Consider the following 22,260-nt stretch of genomic DNA (forward strand, 5'->3'; position numbering starts at 1 on the left):
AGATTGTATGTGAAAGTTTGCCAGCAAGTGTTAAGAAAGATGAAAAGCAAGCTGGGGGCTATTTTCCAAAGAAAGAATCAACAATGTGGATGGAGCCGCAATGTTTTAATGAGGAATCTGATCATTGTATGAAAGGGACAATGAGCAGCGACCTGGTCATTATAGAGAAAAGGGGATTGTCTAAATTGACCAATCAGAATCGAGTATCAACTGCGCAGTGTAATAATGATAAACAATATAGGTATTAGCACCAGACAACAATGAAATGTATCTGAAATAATTGTGTCTTCATGCTGTTGAGGTTTGTTTTCATCAGTTACAGAATTAGTTTGAGGTGATGATCAGTGTTTGTATGTTTTTGGAGACAATGGTTTATCCTTGGTAAGATATATATTTCAAATGGTGATCATTATGGCGTGGTGTAAGTCTTGAATCAGAGCTCTTCTACTCACTTTTTGCTCGTCCTGGCAGATTTAAGGGCCGAGCATTGGGGTCCACACCGAGAACATCTGGAGGGTCCATGGGATTACCGAGGTACAAACTGAAGGGAAGACAGACAGATTTAATCACAGTAGTTGGATTTATAGTGATGCTAATCATCATCATTGTGCGATATAAATCTAGAGACCTCGCACTATTGTCTTCCTTTTCTGATTGCTCATGGCTGTTCCAAGGTTAGACTGATACTAGTGTCCCACACCAGGAGATCTGTGAAGGTAAGCTTCTGAAGGCTTCAATAGGATAAGATCTGAAATGAGTTTGGCGCGTAAACAGTGGCCGTTAAATCAGGCGCTTACTGAGACATGGCATGAGGCCATATATCTGTGGGTTATTCGTCCAGGGTAGATTTAATACCGTGCGAATGAGGTTGGTATAGAGACGACAATGATGGAGTCAAGTAGTGAGGGCCCAGGTCTCGTATATGACAATGGGCTCGACGGTTGTTCTGAAAAGATCGAGTTTCATTGCGTTCGTCAGGTCAGATTGCCATATTTGTCCAATTAATTGCATTGGAGGGAAAGATACTGATTCTACCTTGTTGGTGTCAAGTTGCAAAACGTTGGACATTTATAACATTGTGCTACTGCATCTATTGGTTAAAGTGTATCATTACAAATCATTCAAATCTAAATAGACTTTTACCACCAACTTTCAACATCGGTCAAAATTATGATGGATATTTAGAAAGTGATAAGAGACATTTAGACCATGTGAAACATTTAAGATAAGAGTAAAAGTAAAGAAGCCGGATCGTACTCGTCTATCCTGTCGGGGAAGCCCCAGCAGTGGTGAGGGTTGCTGTCTCCGTGTCCCGTGTGGATGAAGCTGTTCTTGAGGGGCCGGCTGATGTCGTGCGCTGACAGACCCGCGACTGACGTCACCACGTTTCTGGGGAACGGGCCCAGCTTCAGGGTGCGCTTGTTTTGACCTCGCCACCAGTAGTTCTCTGCTCTGAAAGACACAGAGGTGCTGAGGTTGAAACATGGACAGTCATTGACAATACAGATATTCTATGCAGCTAATAATTATTTGAATTAAAAGATAATAAAATAAGGAATAATGTCAGAAAATATAAAAAGATTGTCCATTCAAGTTTCTCTCAATTACAAGGTTATGTCTTTGAATTTTTTGTTTGATCAGTCCAAAACCCAAATATATTACTTTTAATATGATCATATTAAATAGGATAATACAACTAATAATCTCAATATTCGAGAGGCTAAAAACAGCATTTCTGCCATTTTTGCATTTAAAACTACTGAGACTAATTTATAAAAAAGAATGTGGATTGACTTATCGTTGCATCACTAACGTATCGTACACACGGTTCCGTCGCGTTGAAGCTTGCCGCTGGGCGTGTCTGGCTCGCGACCAACAACCAATCACATTAATCTCCCGCCCCGTACACACAAGCACGCGGTTTGATTGGCTAGCGCTTGTACTGGCATATGATTTGATTGGCTGGCGCTTCCGTCGACGTTTGAAAAGTTGAACTTTTCTCAACTTTCAGCGCGAGCAATGGAGGCAAAGCGACGCGACGGAACCACAATGCAGTTCGGCAAAGCGTGACGTCACCCCATTCAAAGTGAATGGGAAGCATCTCCGTTGAAGCACGCGACAGAACCGTGTGTAGGGTGCGTAATTAAAAATTAAATAATTTGGTTTAATAGCCATTGAACACCTTTTTATAAGTGAGCACTAAATAAGATTTCTGTTATTATTTAGTGAAAAGAGATGCATTTTTTCCTTTTAACAGTATTTATCAGTATTGATGTTGGCAGGTCAGTATGTAAGGTTAAAGTACAAATTTGTAAGAACGTTCTTTTAAAAAAAAACTTTTACGAGAATTAACACCCACCTCCCCTCTATGATGGTGATGACATCATTTATCTGGATGTGGAGTTTGTCAGGCTCGTCAAAGTCCTGCAGAGCACACATGTCTGTTGGCATGGTCTGAAAAACACATAAAACACATATGAGAAACATTAGACATTTTAACACAGCCCACATTTATGAGTGGGCCATAATGCAGCTGGTTTTCATAATCCTACCAGCTGAGTGTATGTTAGTATGAACTCTGCAGTGACTCCACTAGGTGGAGCTACAACTCCAGTCCTGCAAAGATGACTGCCGAGGGAAAAGTGGCCTCTGCACTGGAGGGTTATCCTCAAGTGTCCTTTGCTTAGTGGCTAAAAGTGGCTATATATACTTCTTAAGGGACAAAAATGACAGCTGTCGTACCTCCAGCAGGAACTCGCGCAGAGCCACAAAGGTGGGTCTGTCGTCTGGTTTCTGAGCCCAGCACTGCAGCACCACGTGATAGATTTCCTGCGGACAGTCTTCAGGCTTCGGGAGGCGTTCACCTTCTTTATCAATCTTGTGCAGGATCTGGGGTTGTTTTTTTTTGACAATGCAGAAGAAAAACAAAAGAAGACATTGTAGATGTGAATACATGTTACCATTCTTTGTGTCTGCTTATGTTACAATAGCTTTAAGATGTTTTTGTATAACTACTGTATCTTTGGGAAAAATAATGATTGTGTGAATGTTCACCTGGCTTCCGTTGAGGCCCAGCCAGGGCTCCTGGCCGTGTGTGAACATCTCCCAGAGAGTGACTCCAAACATCCAGGTGTCTGTAGCGTGGGAGAACGTTCTGGTCTTCAGACTCTCTGGGGCGCACCTGCAGCAGGACGGAATTGTTTTTTTAAACTTGAACCGTACATGTCTGAACATATTGTCACTTTAGACAGAGAATATTTTCCAGTTATTTAATGTAGCTACTTTCACATTTAACAAAATAAGCTCTGTATTTGGAAAATGTAGCCTTTGTGCCAAAGTAATCCTGCCATATTTTTTTTATACTTTTAAAAATACAACGTTTTAAAAATGATAATATAAATCACAGTTTAAGCTGTTTTATTTTTTAGGTTTTTTGGGGCCTTATTGTAGAGACAGAGTTGGCCAAGGAGGAATAGGGGATGACATGCAACAAATTGTTCCAAGCCGGATTCGAACCCGGGTCCTCCGCATGGGGTACCAAGCCCCGGTTTCATATTTTTTGGGGTAGAAATGTACTCTCAGATTGTAGGATCCCTTATTATTAACATCTTTCATAATCGAAGAAGAAAGTCACTCCTTCAAAACAAGTCATTTTAGCCTAAGGTAGGTATGAATAAAATAGACAGGCAGAAACAGAGGCACACACATTTCAACTAATATTACTTACAAACATATAATAGAATACAATAGGTTAAGTTTTAGCCCAAAAGGAAAAAGAGTTTGGGCCACTCTGATCTATATGAATGAAGGCAGCAACAACTGAGATTTCTTGATCAATGTAGAAGTTTGCGAAAGGAAACCTTTCAAATAAGAACTATCAGAATGGCTGGAATGCAGCCGTGACCGATCAGATTTTTCTGTGGAAAATGTCTGCAATAAAATCAGACTCCCTCCCTAAACCCTCTCATATCCGTGCATGAAATGCATCCAAGTTCAGCTTTGGTTTTTGTGCTGCTCTCTCAGTCCACCCACCATGCGAAGGGGACCTTGCGATGCTCCTGCATGACGTAGTGCTCATCGTTGTTGGGCAGCGCCCTCATCAGGCCGAAGTCTCCGATCTTCACTCTGTGAGCCGAGGCCAGCAGGATGTTCCTGAAAGTCAAATGTTATAGCATATTATTGTAACTGCAATTTAAAATTACAATTATGTTGTATGTATGGTCGGCAAAGGCAAAATTCTTAACACACAAACACATTTTGACTGAAAAACTGAACATTTAAATCCTATACTGGTAATGCTGAATGGTCACAGCCCTAGCAGGCAGAGACACAAACAGATAATTTAGTTTACAGTCAATCCGATCCACATTCAGAATGTAATTCAGTCAAATAAAATTGAGTCCATGTGCCAGACAGTTACAGTACAGTTAACATGTTGTCCAAAGTGTGAGTAGTTTTCTGTTGTGAACATAGCCCTAAAAGAATAAGGACCTACTTCAGGTTATTTATGAAGGCAATAAATAAACCTAAGATTTATTAGGAATACAATTAACTGTGTTGTAGGTTATAACTTCACTTAAAAAAAGTCCTGTTTTTAAAACCAAAGCTTGAGAAATCCACTTAGTGTTTTGCAAAATAGCTGTGGGCAGTCATTATCATTTTATCACAGCCCTAACTGTGAAAATGACTTATTTTTCCCCATCGTTATGATTATTCTCAAGCATCTATGTGTAACAGTTAGGTGAAAGTTACTCATTTGGGCAAGACCAAGAGCTTAAACCACACAGTCCAGCCCGCCAACCTCTGACTCATTATACTGGTGGGCCAAGTCTCCCTGTAATAGTCTGTAAATCTCTGGGTGGGGAAGGAGAGGCAATATAAATAATTAAACATAGCAGTAAAAAATCCCTGAAAGAAAAATCGGTTTCATAGAGAATGTGAAAAACACGCTGTTTAAAAATACGTTTTTAACGTTCAGGGGCTCAAATATATAAAGGAGCTCGATTATGCTCATAATCAGGTTCATGTTTGTATTTTGTGTCTCTCCTTAAACATGTCTCCATGCTTTAATGTTCAAAAAAGCTCTTTATTTTTCTCATACTGCCTGTGCTGCAGCACCTCTTTTCACCCTCTGTCTGAAACCAGAGCCCAGTCTGCTCTGATTGGTTAGCTGGCCGGCTCTGTTGTGATTGGACAACCGATCAGATATGTCCCGCCCCGTTAGCCTATCATGTACAATGTGTTGGAGCGCTAAACAATAGGAACGCAAGTCTTACATCGTGATGCTCGGCCGTTTTACCCCCTATCATGTGAATGCAGCTCTAATCTGCAATGTATCTTAGTTCTGACTAGTGTTTGAACAATTCCGAACATTAAATGAAGACCTTATGTCCTCAGGAGGTAAACATTGAATGAACGTTAATTGAAAGTAAATTACAACATTCCGCCCGACCCACGACAGACTTGATGATTTGAAAACAGGCTTTGTGCTACAGCACTGCCTTTAAATTACTAAAACACGATAAAAAAATACACGACCACACGTTTCAAGTTGCTCGTACCTTGCTGCCAGGTCCCTATGGATGAACCTCCTCTGCTCCAGGTAGGCCATTCCACAGGCCACCTGTACGGCATACTGACACAGAGTGTGGATCAACACCGGGCCCTGTGGACGGACACACCGCAGACGCTCCAGCAGAGAGCCCAGAGGAGCCAGCTCCGTCACCTGGGGGACAAACAGAGGAGGAGAGGCATGTTGGGTGAAAAGAGCCACGTGGGAGTGAAATGCAAAAGTAATGAGGAATGGATGATGGTGACTAGAAATAGATAGAAGACTAAAGGAGGGAGTAAAAACAGTAGCTATCAATAAGCAAAAAACTATTGTAAGTGCTATAAGGTACAAAAGAGAAGAAAAAAATATTGGCCAAGAAAACGGAAAAAAAATAAAAGCAACAGGAAATGACTAAAAAAAGCCTTGAAATGTCAGCCCTTTATTTTGGTCCTCGGCCCACTTTCTCCCCACCCTTCCTGTCTCCCTTCTTCCCTCTATCACTTCTTCCTGGCATAACAAAGGCCTTAAGGCCAAGAGAGTCAAACACGTTTGTGTTAAGTGTGTGGATCTAAGTTGGACTACAGGCTGACTGATGTGTGTTTATGGGTCCCTTTGGGTGTGTGTTTCTGTGTGTCCACTACCATCTTCATTGGGTGTGTGAGCACCACACCGTAGAGGCGGATGAGGTTCTGGTGGTCCAGGGAGTGCATGGCGTTGACCTCGCAGATGAAGTCCTCCAGAGCGTCGGGCTGGTTGAGCACGTCTGTCTTCAGACACTTCACAGCTACGTTCAGCTGGAGACAAGGACCAAGATTTAGATTAAGTAGATTCCAAATAATTAACCTTTTCCCCACATGTTTTTATCATGGCAAACCTAGGCCCTTCATGCCAATGATGTTATTGAATAATAATAATATTGGACATTACATGCAAATGAATATGATTACGTTTTTTTACTTATAGCATGATATATAGACGTGAACTTGATTATTTTTTACTGAAAAACCTTTGACATAAGAATGTCACCAACATTGAATTTGCTGTTGCGTTTGTGTGGTTTTATTTTATGAATATTTTCAATAATTAGGAAGTTAATAACTAATTGAAAGGGTGTATTTGCATTATATTTTCATTAGATCAGTGGCATAAAATGTCCCTTAATCTTAAAAGTTTGTTAGTTTATTGTAATTATTCCTCGTCCAACAAAAGTTTTTTTTAAAGTATTCATTTATAAGGCTTGGGCAGAAGCATTTATAAACAAAATTCACTCAAACATCAAGACAGTTTGAGTACCCAGATTGATTTGCCTGCTTTTTTGTATTCTTACATTAGCACAAAATGCTAACTAGCATTATGTAAAATAACTATACCAGTGTTCCATGCCCCAGATCCTTAATTAACCCCATCAACATACAGGAGTTTCTTTATACTTAATGAGTGAACTATTTCAATCTCCTCACCACCTTCCCCGCAGGCGTCAGCCACTCTCCTCTCTTCACTACTCCAAAGGAGCCGTCGCCCAGCTTCTCGAACAGCGTCAGATCCTTCTCCGGGATGAGGCAGGTCAGAGTCTGCTGCTGCCCGTCCATAGGAGCACCACCACCAGGCTGTGTGGACAGGACTCCCTCCCCCAGGCCCAGTGGGGGGGTGGGAGACAGCTTACGGAAGGAGGAGGCCGGCTGGCCCTGCTGGGGGAAGTCTCCTCCGTCTGGACGCTTCCCGCTAAACACCTAGGGGGGGGGGGAAGAGAGAGAACACATGAAGCTGGGTCTGCAATGAAGGACGCAAAATAGACATATTGTGTGTGTGTGTGTGTGTGTGTGTGTGTGTGTGTGTGTGTGTGTGTGTGTGTGTGTGTTTAGGAGAAACAATGTGGTGAAATAGTGTCAAATAATTATTAATAGTAATTAAAAGGCCAATAGAGTAGTGAAGGAATGAGTCCTAAAACCCATACAGTAGATGATATTAGAATTAGCATAACATTAGCATATTAGCACTTCGGTCCCCTCGTCTCAGAGTCAACATCTTTTTAAAATAGAATAGACTTTTTGGTTAGATGCCTGGAATAAGGTCTAAGGTAATAGAAGCATTTCAGATGTTCAGGTTTTGTTATATCAGTAAATACCCCACTTGTGAATGTGTAAAACTTTTATGTTTCTTAATGGCAGTTGCTAACATGTGACTAAAGAAGGAGTGTTGGTGCTAAATCAATTGTAAACTCTATGTAACACTCACCTCACACACACACACTTATCATTATTGGGGATAGAGACATTTCCAGCCTCTTGGCTTAACAGAGCAGGAATGACTTAGCAGTTAGGAAGTACTCATTAAGAAGCACGATTAGATTAAGTGACCTGAATGTATCCATGTGTGTGTTTTTGTATGTGAGCTTCCCCTGAGTTTTAACCGATACAATGTGTGTTCTGTGCAGAGCCATTAATGAAAACCTTTGTTTTGAGGCCCTAAATAAGACAGTTTGCCAAAATAAGAATGTACATAAACCTGTAAAAACACTACATAAAACTGTTTCACGGAAAAAACAAGGGTTGCGTCAACATTGCTCCGTGGAAAATTGGATGTTGGCCGAGTGGACCCTAATTTTTGCTCAGATGGTTTACTCTGATGGCGTCTGATGACTAAAATGATTTCATCATGCTAAGAACAACCCAGATCAAAATAGTTTACCGTAAAAATGCTGACGGTGATTTATGTGCCAGTTTGAAATTCTTGGAAACATTAATGACGTTAAGTGTACACAACTGAACAAAATATATTACTTGTTATAGCAAAGGTGCAGTTGAAACAGGTGTTTCATTTCCCCAGAAAGTTGAATGAGACCAACGTGAACTCATTATTGGCTGGCAAACAAAGGTCAGTATTTAGAAACAGCACCGTCAGTGAAAAAGAGGTGTCGACGAATGCCCGGTGCCCGACATATTTGACTGGCCCCGATATAAACAGTAGCGAGCGGTGTGTGGTTTCACATTCACACCGGACCAGACATGACATAATGCTGCAGACCTTTTTAAAAACACCACATCTCTGTGGTCGCTGTGTGGTAAGTGGGTTTCAAATAGGAGGCTCGACATTCAAAAGATTCTGAATATGGCAGCGCGTGAACACACACACATGCACAAACACACAGACACACACACACGTAGGGGGCTGAGGAAGCAGATCGCTCTAGCAGAGGATGGTGCCAGAGGCGGAAACAGACAAGTGTAATTATAGAAGGCAAGCACCGTCCTCTGGGCACTGAGACTTCAACTGAGAACAGCAAAAACACACACACACCCTCACACACACAAACTCCCTACTGCCTCAGTTTTAAACCTTGTATGTGTTTAGGTATATATTCCATGAGCGTGTGTATAAGGTTGCTTTAACTTTTTCATAAGCAAGGTTTCCATCCGAATGTTTATGCATTTTGGGGTTTTTCCTTTCCTGTAGTGTGTTATGTCATTTTTTGTGCATGTAAATGGTCTGCAAACGCTAAATTCTCAAAGGGAGTTTCTCTCCCACACCCCCCCCTTCCTGAAACGCCTCCATTGGACTCCTTTGTTAAGTTCCGCAACATAGTGACATCACTACGTAACACTCATGTTTCTATTGGCTAGCGCTCCACCACATTAAACATGATAGTCTAAGGGGCGGGACATCTCTAAGTGGTAACTAAGCATAAAAAAGGTTTTATTCTTGTGATATTTCAAGATTTTAGATTTGTCTTAATTGTCTGTGTTTCCACTCAGGTTTTTAATGCACAAGTTGAAATCAGAAAGAGATGGATGGGAATGCACCTTCACACTACTGTACTGTCTCTTTAAGGGATAAACTTGATCAGATCATATCATCTGTACAAGGGGAAAGTTTGTGCCATATTGTTCATCATGAGTGTGTCTACGCTAGGACGGAAATACAGACCATGGCGACACAACGTTAAGCATACCATGTACCATAATATATAAGTACTGTGTGTGTGTGTGTGTGTGTGTGTGTATGTGTGTGTGTGTGTGTGTGTTTCCTGTCTATGTCTGTCACCTTGCTCATCCAGGACTTGCGCTTGCACATGGCTTTTCTCCTTTTCACAGCCTCCCACAGTCGTCTCTGTCCTTTAGGAAAATAAAAAAAAAGAACAAGAAATATTCAGTGAAGGTCAGCAGATGATCACAAGGACAAAGACAACAGCTTATCTCTCTGGGTTTAAGCATCAGGAAGTATCTTATGATCAGTTAAGAGTTTACCTTATAGAAGGTATCATATACGAAAGGTGGAATATTTAAAATTCAACGTAGTCTCACATAATTGGAAGAAATAAATACACGCCTAGATTTAATATGAAAGGGGAAACAAATACTATACTATATGCAAAGAAATAGGAGATAAAGAAATACAACATACAAAATATATATGAGAGCTTACAGAACAGTGAGCTAAGAAGTGATGAATATACGAGCAGGAGAAGTGGGTGTAATTAGTCTTAAGCGGCTCGGTAGAGGAGCCCCTGAGGGCCTCAGTGACTGGATTTGAAACATCACACTGCACACAATAAACTTGTGACTTAAGAGTCCCTTCCTATTGTGGCCAATTACCGGTTGTAAATGAAATAAGGGGTGTTAGTGATGGAGGATTTGCTCGAGCTATGCTGAGCACATTACACCCGACAGAAGTAAAACTTGAGTGCGCCCAATAATATGAAGCAGTTAAGGCTGTACAACTAATCACATTTTTTTTTTTTATTGCAATATGCTAAAATATTTAGATGGCAGGAAGCTCAGTGTTTGTTATGTCCTATTTAGTGCACATGCGCCAACCGTGCATGCAGCCTTTTGCAGTTGCTCCTGCTATATTTGTATGTTTTTCAACCTTTATTATTTGACCGGACTTGTTATTTTTCTGCTATTCATTCATTTTCAGTATGAGTCTGAGTCTTTAGAGGGTGGGTGCTGTTGAAGACGTCCAGTCTTGTAATATGCCGTGCCTCAGAGGCTGTCACTGTGGTTACAAGGACTTTTATTGCACAGTTTTTACTTCATCTTGTGTTTATATAAATATTTATTTATTTTCTTCTTATGTGCACAAAACCTCATTTGCATCTGAGATTAATTAAAGGTAGGGTATGTCAGTTTGAGAAACCGGCTCGAGATACACTTTTTGTTATATTCCATGGAATGCTCTTAACATCCCGATAGCAATGAATATCTTAAGTGCTTTGACAAAAAATCCATAAAAAAATATCATCTGTGGAAGCTGTAATACTGTAAAAAGCACGACCAATCATTTTAGCCGGCCCGGCTAAAATAACTGGATGGCCTACCTGCCAGTCAGCCTTCCATCTGTGCACAAACTTATCTCGTGCCCTCATTGGTCATGTGCGTGTTCGTGTGTGTTGGAGGAGGGGCTCTGTAAGGAAGTGGCAGATTTTCTCCGGTCGTGTATTTTCAAATTCTAGCGATCTCGAGCCGGTTTCTCAAACTTACCTACCCTACCTTTAAGTATTTGAATTTATTCATTATCAATGATTAATGTATCGCGAAAGAAAACTAGGCCTACAAATCCTATTCAACAGACAAAAAAATAAAAATAAATAACCACACAATAATTATTTAATATATTTTGCCATAAATAATGACCGAGTTGTCCTTCAATATATGTGCATTTTATCGTAATTACGATATCAGTCAAAATAATCGCAATTCGTTATTTTTTCCCGAAATGTGCAGCCCTAGAACCAATTAGTGATGTTACGTTCGTGAGCGATCCGATTCTTTTGAACGGCTCTTTGGTAAGAACGAAGGGAACCGAGTCTTACTTGGTAAGAGCCGTTGTTTTTATCGTTGGTTCAATGCCTATACCCCAGGCTCACCAAGCTCATGGTGGAAAGGCTTTGCATTGTGGCAACGTCAGTTCCCTCGGAGAGAATATTCTCCAAGACTGGACAAATGTTCTCAGAGAGGAGAAGTCCTCAAAAGTGAGGAAACTTGCTTTTCTGAATGCAAATTTGCCAGTTAGTAACCCTGCCTCCTTTTCTTTAAAACGGCTCTTTTGAACGGCTCTCGGAAAGGAACGGAGCCATAAGATCCGGTTCCCTTCAAAGAGCCGTAATTCCCATCACTAGAACCAATGTGTAGAAGGAAATACCAATGTTGTGTTTTTTTAAGGCATTTAATCATGGACATTTTAACATGTCCTCTTTTTATGCTCAGTTTAAGTGTAATTTGTCTTGGTTAAGATTATTTTCAAGAGCCTAGCATGACTGACACAGAATTTGGCCTTTGAGTAGACTGATCACAGATGTTTAAGAACTCATACTGTGCAAACAAACTTTCTCAAGTACAAAACAACCTGCACACACACACAGTTTCTCACCAGGTCGACCCATGCCAATTTTCTCCAGGTCTTCATTCTTGACGTAGTCGAAGTGTGACAGCCGCGTAACGTTAAGGTCATCTCGGATCCGCAGGAGGTACTGCTGCAGCTGCACCTCCATCAGCAGCTCCAGCAGCCATTCTGTGCCTTCTTCACACTGCATGCTACTGCCCAGTTTCTGTAAAAGACCCACAAAGAGCACAGGAAACTGAGTTCAATGTTCTTTCAACACATTCTTAAATGCTTGGTCCCACAGCTATTGAATACAGTTGAATAGAAAGTCACTGAGAAACAATACAACTATTCTTTTCTGTAATAAAAGGAGAGGAAACTGAGCGCTCAAGTAATTGTTTACAGCCCACTGAAATACCTGCTTGGACTTAAAATCCACAAGCCATTATTAAGTTATTAGATGCTATTTAGGGATGCAGCGAATAGTAAAGAACTTCAATCATAACGCTTGAATTTCAAATTCTAAAACCAACATTTGAATGCTCTGCAGCTTATTTTTTTATTGTTTCTATCCATCAACCCTATTTATCCTATACACTCAAAAATACACACACATTTCGACACACAACCACAAGCACACACTGCAGACTGGGTTGGCCTAATTGACCTCATATAAACAAGGTCATGTTGGGCTAAATATAGCATTAGCTGCTCGTCAGTGGTTCAAAAACTGACAACACTTATTTACTTAGTAATAAATAGGCGTTGATTACATAGATCTTGTGTCATTTTGGTGTTAACACCCTTTTAGTCAAAACTATGGTGGCCGACAGGTACAAACACGTTAAAATGGCCCGATACACTTTCATTAGGAGAAATGCGCAGCGGTTTCCAAAAAAATGATGCAAATAAAAAAAACACAAATGGGCCAAAACACATGCAAATGAAGACAAATCTTCTCCAACTTGATAACACATTCGCAGCATTTAGAAAACATTAGACCATTTGACGAAACATGCCCAGCGTTTACTGCATAAACGAAACGCTGCAAATACAAAAAAGGCTACAAGAAGCTCAAAACACAACTGAAACGGGGACACTACGGAGTGCTTGTTGAAGTTTGGGGATTATAAAGTTGGCCAACTGTCGCCGTCACTAGAAACTTAACTCAAATGGACGTTTTATTGGCTTATTTTAACGAAGTGATCGAAAGATGATTACTTCCGATATAATACAGATCGCTGTAAGCTAGCTAACTAACGTAGCTAACCTAGTCATTTCAAGCATACTGACAAAACCCTTACTTTTATGAAACAGACTAACTCAGTGACAGTTGGCCAACGTACAGCACGTTACTCCTAATGAAAGTGTTTTCGGGCCGTTGTAGCGTGTTTGCACCTGTCGACCACCGTACAATAACTGCTCTCGAAAACAAAAACGGATTGATACATGAGATGAATAACACACATCTGGTATCCATAAGTGTCAGTAAAGACAAACGGGAGGCTCCCAAATAATCTGACCACAATATATACACTGTACTACACTCCTCCATAAGACAGAGTCAGACCATCTTCAACGTCAAAACAAAACACCCCCCTTAAAAAATCATCAGCCACCGTCTTCTTAATATAACAACCTAAGACAATTTAAATGCAATTCCTTTTAAATCCTGATGGGCTTTTTCAAAAGGACATCGCAGTTGAATAGAGAGTAAATCCAGTAAAGAACTTTAAAGATAAACCACTTCAAAAGCTCATCTTCTGAATTACACCTGCTCACACGGCTCCACAGTACTGTTCCCATTCTCATTGGGGGAAGTGTCACAACAAAATGACAAACATTCCTAATCTGCAGAGACTGACAGGGAGACCTTTAGGGTGGAGGCTCCGGGGCGTAGGGGTCACTCCACTGAGTAGCAATTACACCGAGTGAATGAGGAACTTCCTGTGCTGGGATAGGCAAGGTTACAAGGTCCAGAGGAAAGTGTCAGAGGTCGTGGCTTCCTTTCCGTCATTCAAACTTCTTAATGGGCTCGGTTAGAGGTCACTTCCTATTGCTAAATGACCTGTGGAGTTAAAGAACGCCTTTCCAAACACACACCTAATATTGGTTGTAAAAATCTACTGTGTCTACTGTGCCTTTATCAGAGTGAGTGGTCCTGGATTTTCCCATGAATTTGGGATGCAATGAGGCCGTTCTGCACAGAGAACTCAATCCCCGATGGTTGTGCCAGATGTCCGTATCCTGATACAAATTCATTGCAATGCAAATTAAAGTGGGTCAGCTGATATCTCTTTAGCCATGTCTAAACATGCGGCTTTGGCTCACTAATGGAAAATAGTCCACTTGAAGAGAAATCCTCCGTTTCGAGCTTAGCAGGTAAGCCCATTATCAACCAAACACAATATAATATAATAACCTGTGAGATCCACTTCATAGAGATGCAGGCTGCACAGAATGCCTGTGGCTTTAGGATTAACTACAGTTGGAGTCACGTGAATCCGTCGCCATATTTTGCATTTTGCTGCATCATGCCTGACCCCTACTCTGAGAAAGACGATACAACCGTCTGTTTGGCTGTTCCGCTTCGCCCTCAACTGTGCCAAATGCTCTTCTACCACAATCATTTCAACCACAATTAGGAGTTTAGATCCAATCAACATATTGTGTTTGCATCCAGGAAAGAAACATATTTTTTTAAAGCGCGCTATAGTCCAATATGGGGCTTAACTTTATTTGTCCTCCACATTGCAGTCCCGAGTCTGGTCTTCCCTGGCAGTCAACATGCAAGTGTTATTTCACTTGACGGTGCCAAAAACGCAAGTCAGCTTCCTCTTGGGCCTCTTTCCATGACAGTGTCATATCTGAGGCATGAGGGGTCAAAATCAAGGTGCTTGAGCCCCTCATATCAGATTACTCTGTCAACTTGCTACCCAATTTACAAAACTCATTAAAACAAGATTTTTGGAGACAGGTGCTGCTCAGACGTTGTGTACAGTTGTCAAACGTCCACTTGTAAAGGTGGGTCAGATAGGTTGTGTCTTATGACAAAGATCATGTATTGTTGCCAACCAATATAGCAAATAACATTTGGGAAAATTGTACGTTTTTTGTTATCTTGTCATATATTAGACATCTTGAGCTGCCTATCTTGTTTTTTCTATAATGGAATGCAGAGGAAGAATCACGTTATGGAGGTGTGAGGTCAGCAGGAGAAACACTACGTCCAAAGTCCTTTAAGTGTGACTTGTGGCAGGAGTCTGAGGAATCCATCAAGGGCCAGTATTAGGGCTCTTAATAATGTCATGTCAAACCTTTCTAAAAATGTTTAAAGGAAAATGAACTGTGACAAGTATAACCCAATTAGTACCCAGTACAAAATCAAAGTAATACACACGACACAAACAACAAGTTTGATACAGAAAAAGGGGAGAGGTATGTAGGGGTTCAGATGTGGAATAACAACAACATGATGTCCCTGCTGAGAAATGCCTCTGGTCTGAACTCATTCCTCATGGTAGTGGACACACACACACACACACACACACACACACACACACACACACACACACACACACACACACACACACACACACACACCACACACACACACACACACACACACACACACACACACACACACACACACACACACACACACACACACACACACACACACACCACACACACACACACACACACACCACACACACACACCACACACACACACACACACACACACACACACACACACACACACACACACACACACACACACACACACAACACACACACACACACACACACACACACACACACACACCACACACACACACACACACACACACACACACACACACACACACACACACACACACACACACACACACACATCCTGTATCAGATCAGTTCTGCTTTAACATCCTGCTGCAATAACAACAACTGTCCCGAGGATGGCCCTCAGTCCAGCTGGAGAGCTCACACACACACATGATATTCATAATACAAACGCTATGTCCAAACATCTGGGAGGACCACATGATTCTGACTAAAGTTCCAAAAAATCCATGTCATATTTCATAATTATAAAAATCCTCAATGGGCCAGGGATAGCAGTCATCAGACGGACACCAGACTTACTCGATATACGTGAAAGTGTGCCAGGAAGGGGAATGACTTTTTCAGCTTGTCAAAGCGCCGCATCCTGAATTCCTTCGTCTGGATGAATGAAAATAGAAAAAAATGTGTGCTTCTAAAATGCCAGAGGTGGCTGCTTGTCTCTTATACCATTACCAGAGATACAGTTCTTCCAATTTGACGTTTCCAGTCTATGAGGGGATTCCAAGAAGCGTGCACGCTCCTCAAATCCAAAGCCCAGAACCCAAGAAGAAAAACTTCCTAAGATCCTGGAAGCAAATCTCCAACATTCCATGGCGGGGCAAAAGTCCTGTAAGCCCCTTGTTTGGTCAGCTCCCTCGAGAAGGCAAACAGGCATCCATGCAGCACCTCAGCATGCAAGAGATTACAATGATCTTTTAATATTTGGGAAAATATGTGTAAAGAGCTGCTGTTTGTAGAAGAGAAATCCTCTGAGCTTTGCCCTGTGCCAGTCACAGCCATGTGTCCCCTTCAGACAGCAGCGAGCCAGTGATCCAAACTTGCAGAACTTCAGAAATAAGTCACTCCTCCTTCCTCCCTTCCTTTCACTCCCTCACAGACACAGACTCCCCCTCTCTGTCTGTCTTTGCGCGTGCAGCGACTGTCTGTTTGCTTTTCCATCCCTCCATCGAGCATGGGGCTAAATATAGGAGCGACTTCTCCCCGATTGAATCGCTTGCCAGTCGGACGTGAGAGCCAGGCCGAGTGACTGTCTCTGGTTTCACATTTTAGGGCGCAACAAGATGTTTGTCTGCTCGGTTACAGAGAACAGCAAAGTGTGATTATGCAACTTTCTCCCAAAATGTACCCCCTTTTCCCACCTCCTCCCCCCCCTATCTTTCTGCCCCCTGCAGTCAGGCCGGCAGTCCGTGCAGCGCAGAGCAGTGCGTGGTGCGGAGGACAGAGGCTTCATGGTATTCAGCCCCGAGGAGCATTTGATCCAGGGCCAAAGGGTCACATTCAACTGCAGGATGGAGAGCTTGTTTCCTGTGATGCAACCCCCAAATACACACACGAATACCCAGGCCCACAACCTCTTCTTCCCATTTTCCACCACTTGATCTCTTCTCATATCCCTTCTTGCTCATTGCAGAATTTACTGCCACAATACATTTTCAATTTTGGGGTTTTCTAGTTAGACTTTAACTGGAACCACTGGTTTTGAGGAAACTTGTGACACTCTTTTGTTATACTGTACAATCTGGGGGTAGTTAAAAGGACCAAGTGTGTATGGGAATATTTATAAAGAGGTCTTACAACAAAAAAGGATAATACCTTTAAGACTTTAAGAGTATCTCAACAAACCTAGACGCCAACTTCAAGCACCATCCAACTGAAACGATTGATTGATTAGTTTATCAGTTTAAAGTAATTTTCCAAATAAAATACCTAGTTTCAGCTTCTCAGAGTTTAGTCAAATGCATGTATGGCTTTGTCTAATATTGGGGTTACGGTCATCATTAGGGTAAGGGTTGCAAAGGGGCGGAAACTTTCCGGTAAATCTCCGGAAAGTTTCCGGAACGTTTCCATGGGAAGTTAAGCTGGGGAATTTTGGAAATATTCGATGCAAAATTAAACAAAAAACATGACATTTCAAGAGATTTTTAAAAATTTTAAATATTTCTTTTTTTAAGTAGAACAGAACAAGTTTTAATTATTTTATTGAACAATTATTTGTTTCATTGAAGAACGAAAACAGGAATGTTGAGTTAAATGTTACTCATCCCCCCCAACCCCACTCATTAAAAAATGAACAAAAATGCACCCCCCATCCAAAAATCCCCACAAAGTCCCATTCAAAATGTTAAATGAAAAGAGCCCTTCTCCCTCCAAAAAGTCCCATTAAACATGCAAATCTTCCTTCAAGCAATCCTCTGAATTTTTTACCCTTTCAGTCAATGGGCTCTTCCTGGGCCTCATCAACATCCAACTCTGAGTCTTCCTCTTCAGTGTCACTGTCCAGCCTTGTTGAGGATGGCTCTGTGTCCGGCTCAAAGAGCCTTAGGTTTGCCCAAATGCCAACCAGTTTTTCCACTCTCACATGTGTGAGCTTGTTGCGAACCTTTGTGTGGTCTCAATAGCCATGCAGTAAGCAGTGTGCTATGGCATGGATATTCAAGTGTACTTGAATGGTATCTGTTTGTTTTAGTCAAGATTATGCTAAAATATACTTTCCCCAACTATATTTAAGTTCCCTATGAAGAGCCAACCTTCATTTTAGAAAATTCCCAGTTTATTCCCTTAAATTCCTGTTAATTCCCATGGAAAGTTTCCATCTTTGAAAATTCCCGGAATTTTGCGACCCTAGTTAGGGTTAACCATTTTTGGGGGTTTGAACTTATGATTGGACAAAAACAGCTAATTTGTTGGATAATTTAATGAATTTAGGCTTTAGAGAAGCATTAAAGCACTCAATTATTAATCAGTTAAAGTACGAGATGATCAATAGAATAATTGATCATTTAAAAAAGTCAGTTGCAGCACTACACATTAAAGCAATTTAATGTACTTTTTAGATTAGACAATAACTTTATTGTAATTTCTAACCAGCAGTGTGAAAGAAGCAGTACAGTGCAGTGTTATATATAGGCATTATATAAATAGATAAATATATGACGGATATGATAGAGCTAGTATTTAAAAGTATGAACGCTATGGCAGTTTAAATATAACACACTATAGACAGTGAGACTTTTATAAATATGACTAAATATGAGTATGATATAGAAGATATAACTGTACTTGTGTGTCATTTTTAACCTAAAAAGCAGGTTGAAAGATCGCAGTATTTGGCTTACAAACCGTCACAGCCCAGTAGCAGCAGACTGACTCCACTTATGCACTGCATAAACATTCACACATCTAACGCACTAAATCATTTTAAAATAGAGCAAATGAAAAGTGCCTGATGACTGGTGGAAATAAATCACAGAGTGAGAAGATGTCTAGCAGAGGGTGACTTACAGTATACTAAAGCAAGAAAACAATGAACTTAACAAGATCGACCCGGCCCAGGCCCCCCCACTCATTGATTGTGTGTTTCACCACCGCAGCATAAAAGTCCTCACCTCACCCTTCTCCTCCCCTCCTTCATTCATCTCTGCTCTTTCACTCTCTCTCAGCCTTCTCCCCTTCTTTATTTGGTGCTGCCTTTTATTTCCTGCCTCTAATCCTCCAAAAATGTTATCTCTCTCCCCCTCTGCTGACTATAAACAAACCCTACCAGCTGCATTTCGGACCCTCTGTAGCAGCAAGGCCCCTCTCCTTCTGTCTCTTGACAGACACTGTTAAGCTTTTGCATTTATAATATTGCAGGTTTGTGTTTTTCATTGTTCCTTGCTAGTTAATCAACCTATTCAGCGTTTCCACTTGGCCTCCTGCTTCTAGACATTTCTTCTGTCGCACTCTCTGCTTCTCTACTCTCCTCTGCTTTTGATTAGGAAGTTTCGTGTTTACTAGAGGAAGGAAAGGAAGTGAGTAGTGGATCGGTGGGTTCACTTATGAGAAGGAAGGAAAAAACAACAACGAAATGAGGATGTTGTCGTAAAACTAGTCGCTTTAATTAAAGACGGGAGAGCCGAGATATCTGAAGAACATGTGGTGCAGTTTAAGATGGTTTGTTTAAGAGGATGCTGGTGTGTTTGTGTCTGTATTCCAGGGTTATTATTCAAAACTTCAACGAAAATAAGAGCTAAAACGGGATTAAACGATATTGACCATAAAAAAAAGAAAAACATTTAAATGTTATTCATTCCAGATGAGTTTTTTATGCTATAATAAATCAAAACCGCAAAACAGTGGTGGTGAGAATTTCTTTCTATTCAGATGCAATCAGGTCTTTATATACAGTATGATTTAAATATTATATCTAATGGCAATTAATGAGGCTATTTAAATTCTCAGTTTGGTAGTGGAAGAGTGAATGAAAACTAATTGATAATGGAAATAGAAAGAATCAAACATTTAAAATAATCATATTGAAAAATGTAAACTTTGATAACCTTTTTCCTTTGGCGGCATGAGCTATATCTCTAGGGAAATGGCTTGGGAACAGGAGGGCAGCCAGTTGATTGGACCAAGTAAGGAGAATGGTACCAGTTATCGGCCCCTCACACTGGCCCCCGTATAATAGCTGCACACTGCTCTTAATAGTAGGACGGGTTAAATGCAGAGACACTGTGTGTGCGGTGTACAAGTATATGTGTGTGACGAATAAAGAGCAGTTCCTTTGAATCCTCCATTGCCATTAACAATAGGACTAGTCCATTATTTTCCATTTGGTGTGGATTCCTCTTGACTTGACAGACACAAGTGGTAATATTCTCACAGACGCAGAGGTGACGTCATGATTTAAGAGGAGAAAGAAAAACACTTTCTTTCCCTTTGCAACCACACACACACACACACACACACACACACACACACACACACACACACACACACACACACACACACACACACACACACACACACACACACACACACCACACACACACACACACACACACACACACACACACACCACACACACACACACACACACACATCACACACACACACACACACACACACACACACACACACACACACCACACACACACACACACACACACACACACACACAACACACACACACACACACACACACACACACACACACACACACACACACACCACACACACACACACCACACACACACCACACACACACACAACACACACACACACACACGAAACAACTCCCTGTAGTGAGTTGTGCCATTAATTGCATAAAAGATTCCTCCAAGTCCACAAGAACTCTGCTAAAAAAACTCAGTCACCATTATGACAAATAGGAAAGTATTGTTAGATTGAATATAGGAACAAGTCAGGCTGAAAAATAGGTTATATAAAATAGTTTGAATTCCTTAAAATCAGCAGCAGAGAAAAAAGCCTGTAATTGATTCATGAACTACCAGAATGCACTTTAAGTCTGAAAATAAACCATTTATTGGAAAGAGAACGAACTGATAGATGTTGGTTAGATTTATATCAGTGGAAAGAATGTGTCACAGTGCTGTCAGCTGCCTCTCACTAAGGAGATTATATACGATTAATGGTCAATATGTTGACCTGCAGCTCCACTGTGACACCACTAGGTTGCACCAGTCTTATGATGGAGCATGCAGGGAGATGGATGGCTAGTCTTAGCATTGGGTTACTTTATGCTGACTGACATGTAGATTCCACAGAATGACATTAAGTCACTTATGTTCAGCTCTTATTCATTGGGTGGGTGAGTTATAAGTGATGACTGCAAAGTAAAACCTCTTATCTTTCTGAAAATATTTAAAATCTTACAATTCTGCAGTTAAACTCCCTCGCTCAATGTCACAATCTACCTCTATTTTGTCATTATGAGGTGTTCACAGTTGTTGGTTCCTACTTAAATAGGGACACAATGCATATTGCATGCTAATTTAATTAGCATGTGTTATTCCTGACCGCCTTAGGTGCCGTTTACACGAGGACAAAACGGCTTGTATCTGCATAGTTTCTCTTGCGTATAGCCCTATTATTTACATGAGGCCGATAGAAACTGACCCCACAAACGATAACGGGTCCCAAGGTGGATAGATTTGCAAACTAAACTCTCTGGGGGGTCAACCGAGTCCGTGTAATCGCCTCTATACGAATATTTCCTGAAAAAATAACGATAGCCCCACCTCTCCTGCTCACTGCTGTAGCATGGCCAGTAGCCATCTGTAACGATCAGCTATCAAAAATAGCTGTGTTAATTAAACGCACAAGGGGTTCTTGAATGAAATAATATTATAAAAGGCAAACCAGAATTGTTAACGCCCAATATACTCCTTAAACAAAATAAACAGAGTCAGATTTCATGCATTGATCCATTATATTGACAATTTTCCAGCCAAACAACACAAACAAAATTAAACAGTCCGCTCTGCGATACACCAAACTTGTCTTTACTGCCTAATCCAGGCCATTATTGTTCATTGCTCCTGCGCCCGTCGGCGGCAAAAAGAGAAATGTTTGTAGGCAGAGGACCGGCGTGTCTCAGTGGAGCGATCTCACCCGGTGTTTGTAGAGAATATCTCTCTTTCTGAGCGCGTCCTCTCCACAGAGACGTGCTTCTTGGTCGGTCGATGCAATATCCACAGATTCGGTTTCTTTCAGTTAACTTCCCCGTTGCATTTATCCATATATTTACATGCTGAGGAAAT

General features: G+C 41.1%; 1 protein-coding gene across 3 annotated transcripts in view; it reads right to left on the bottom strand.

The window, feature by feature from the left end:
• Positions 1–22,260, bottom strand: part of tnk2b (tyrosine kinase, non-receptor, 2b) — an 81,275-nt gene that overhangs the window by 13,914 nt on the left and 45,101 nt on the right. For all 3 annotated transcript variants that reach the window (XM_034137950.1, XM_034137948.1, XM_034137949.1), the window contains 11 exons: positions 11,921–12,098; positions 9,593–9,663; positions 7,012–7,281; positions 6,193–6,345; positions 5,562–5,725; positions 4,033–4,152; positions 3,055–3,181; positions 2,743–2,889; positions 2,360–2,454; positions 1,258–1,452; positions 453–541 (listed from right to left, as the gene is read on the bottom strand). In XM_034137950.1, the coding sequence (XP_033993841.1) occupies positions 453–541; positions 1,258–1,452; positions 2,360–2,454; positions 2,743–2,889; positions 3,055–3,181; positions 4,033–4,152; positions 5,562–5,725; positions 6,193–6,345; positions 7,012–7,281; positions 9,593–9,663; positions 11,921–12,098 (1,609 nt within the window). The remainder of the gene's footprint in view (positions 1–452; positions 542–1,257; positions 1,453–2,359; positions 2,455–2,742; positions 2,890–3,054; positions 3,182–4,032; positions 4,153–5,561; positions 5,726–6,192; positions 6,346–7,011; positions 7,282–9,592; positions 9,664–11,920; positions 12,099–22,260) is intronic.

Source organism: Trematomus bernacchii, unplaced genomic scaffold (assembly GCF_902827165.1).
Source record: "Trematomus bernacchii unplaced genomic scaffold, fTreBer1.1, whole genome shotgun sequence".
Lineage (NCBI taxonomy): Eukaryota > Metazoa > Chordata > Actinopteri > Perciformes > Nototheniidae > Trematomus > Trematomus bernacchii.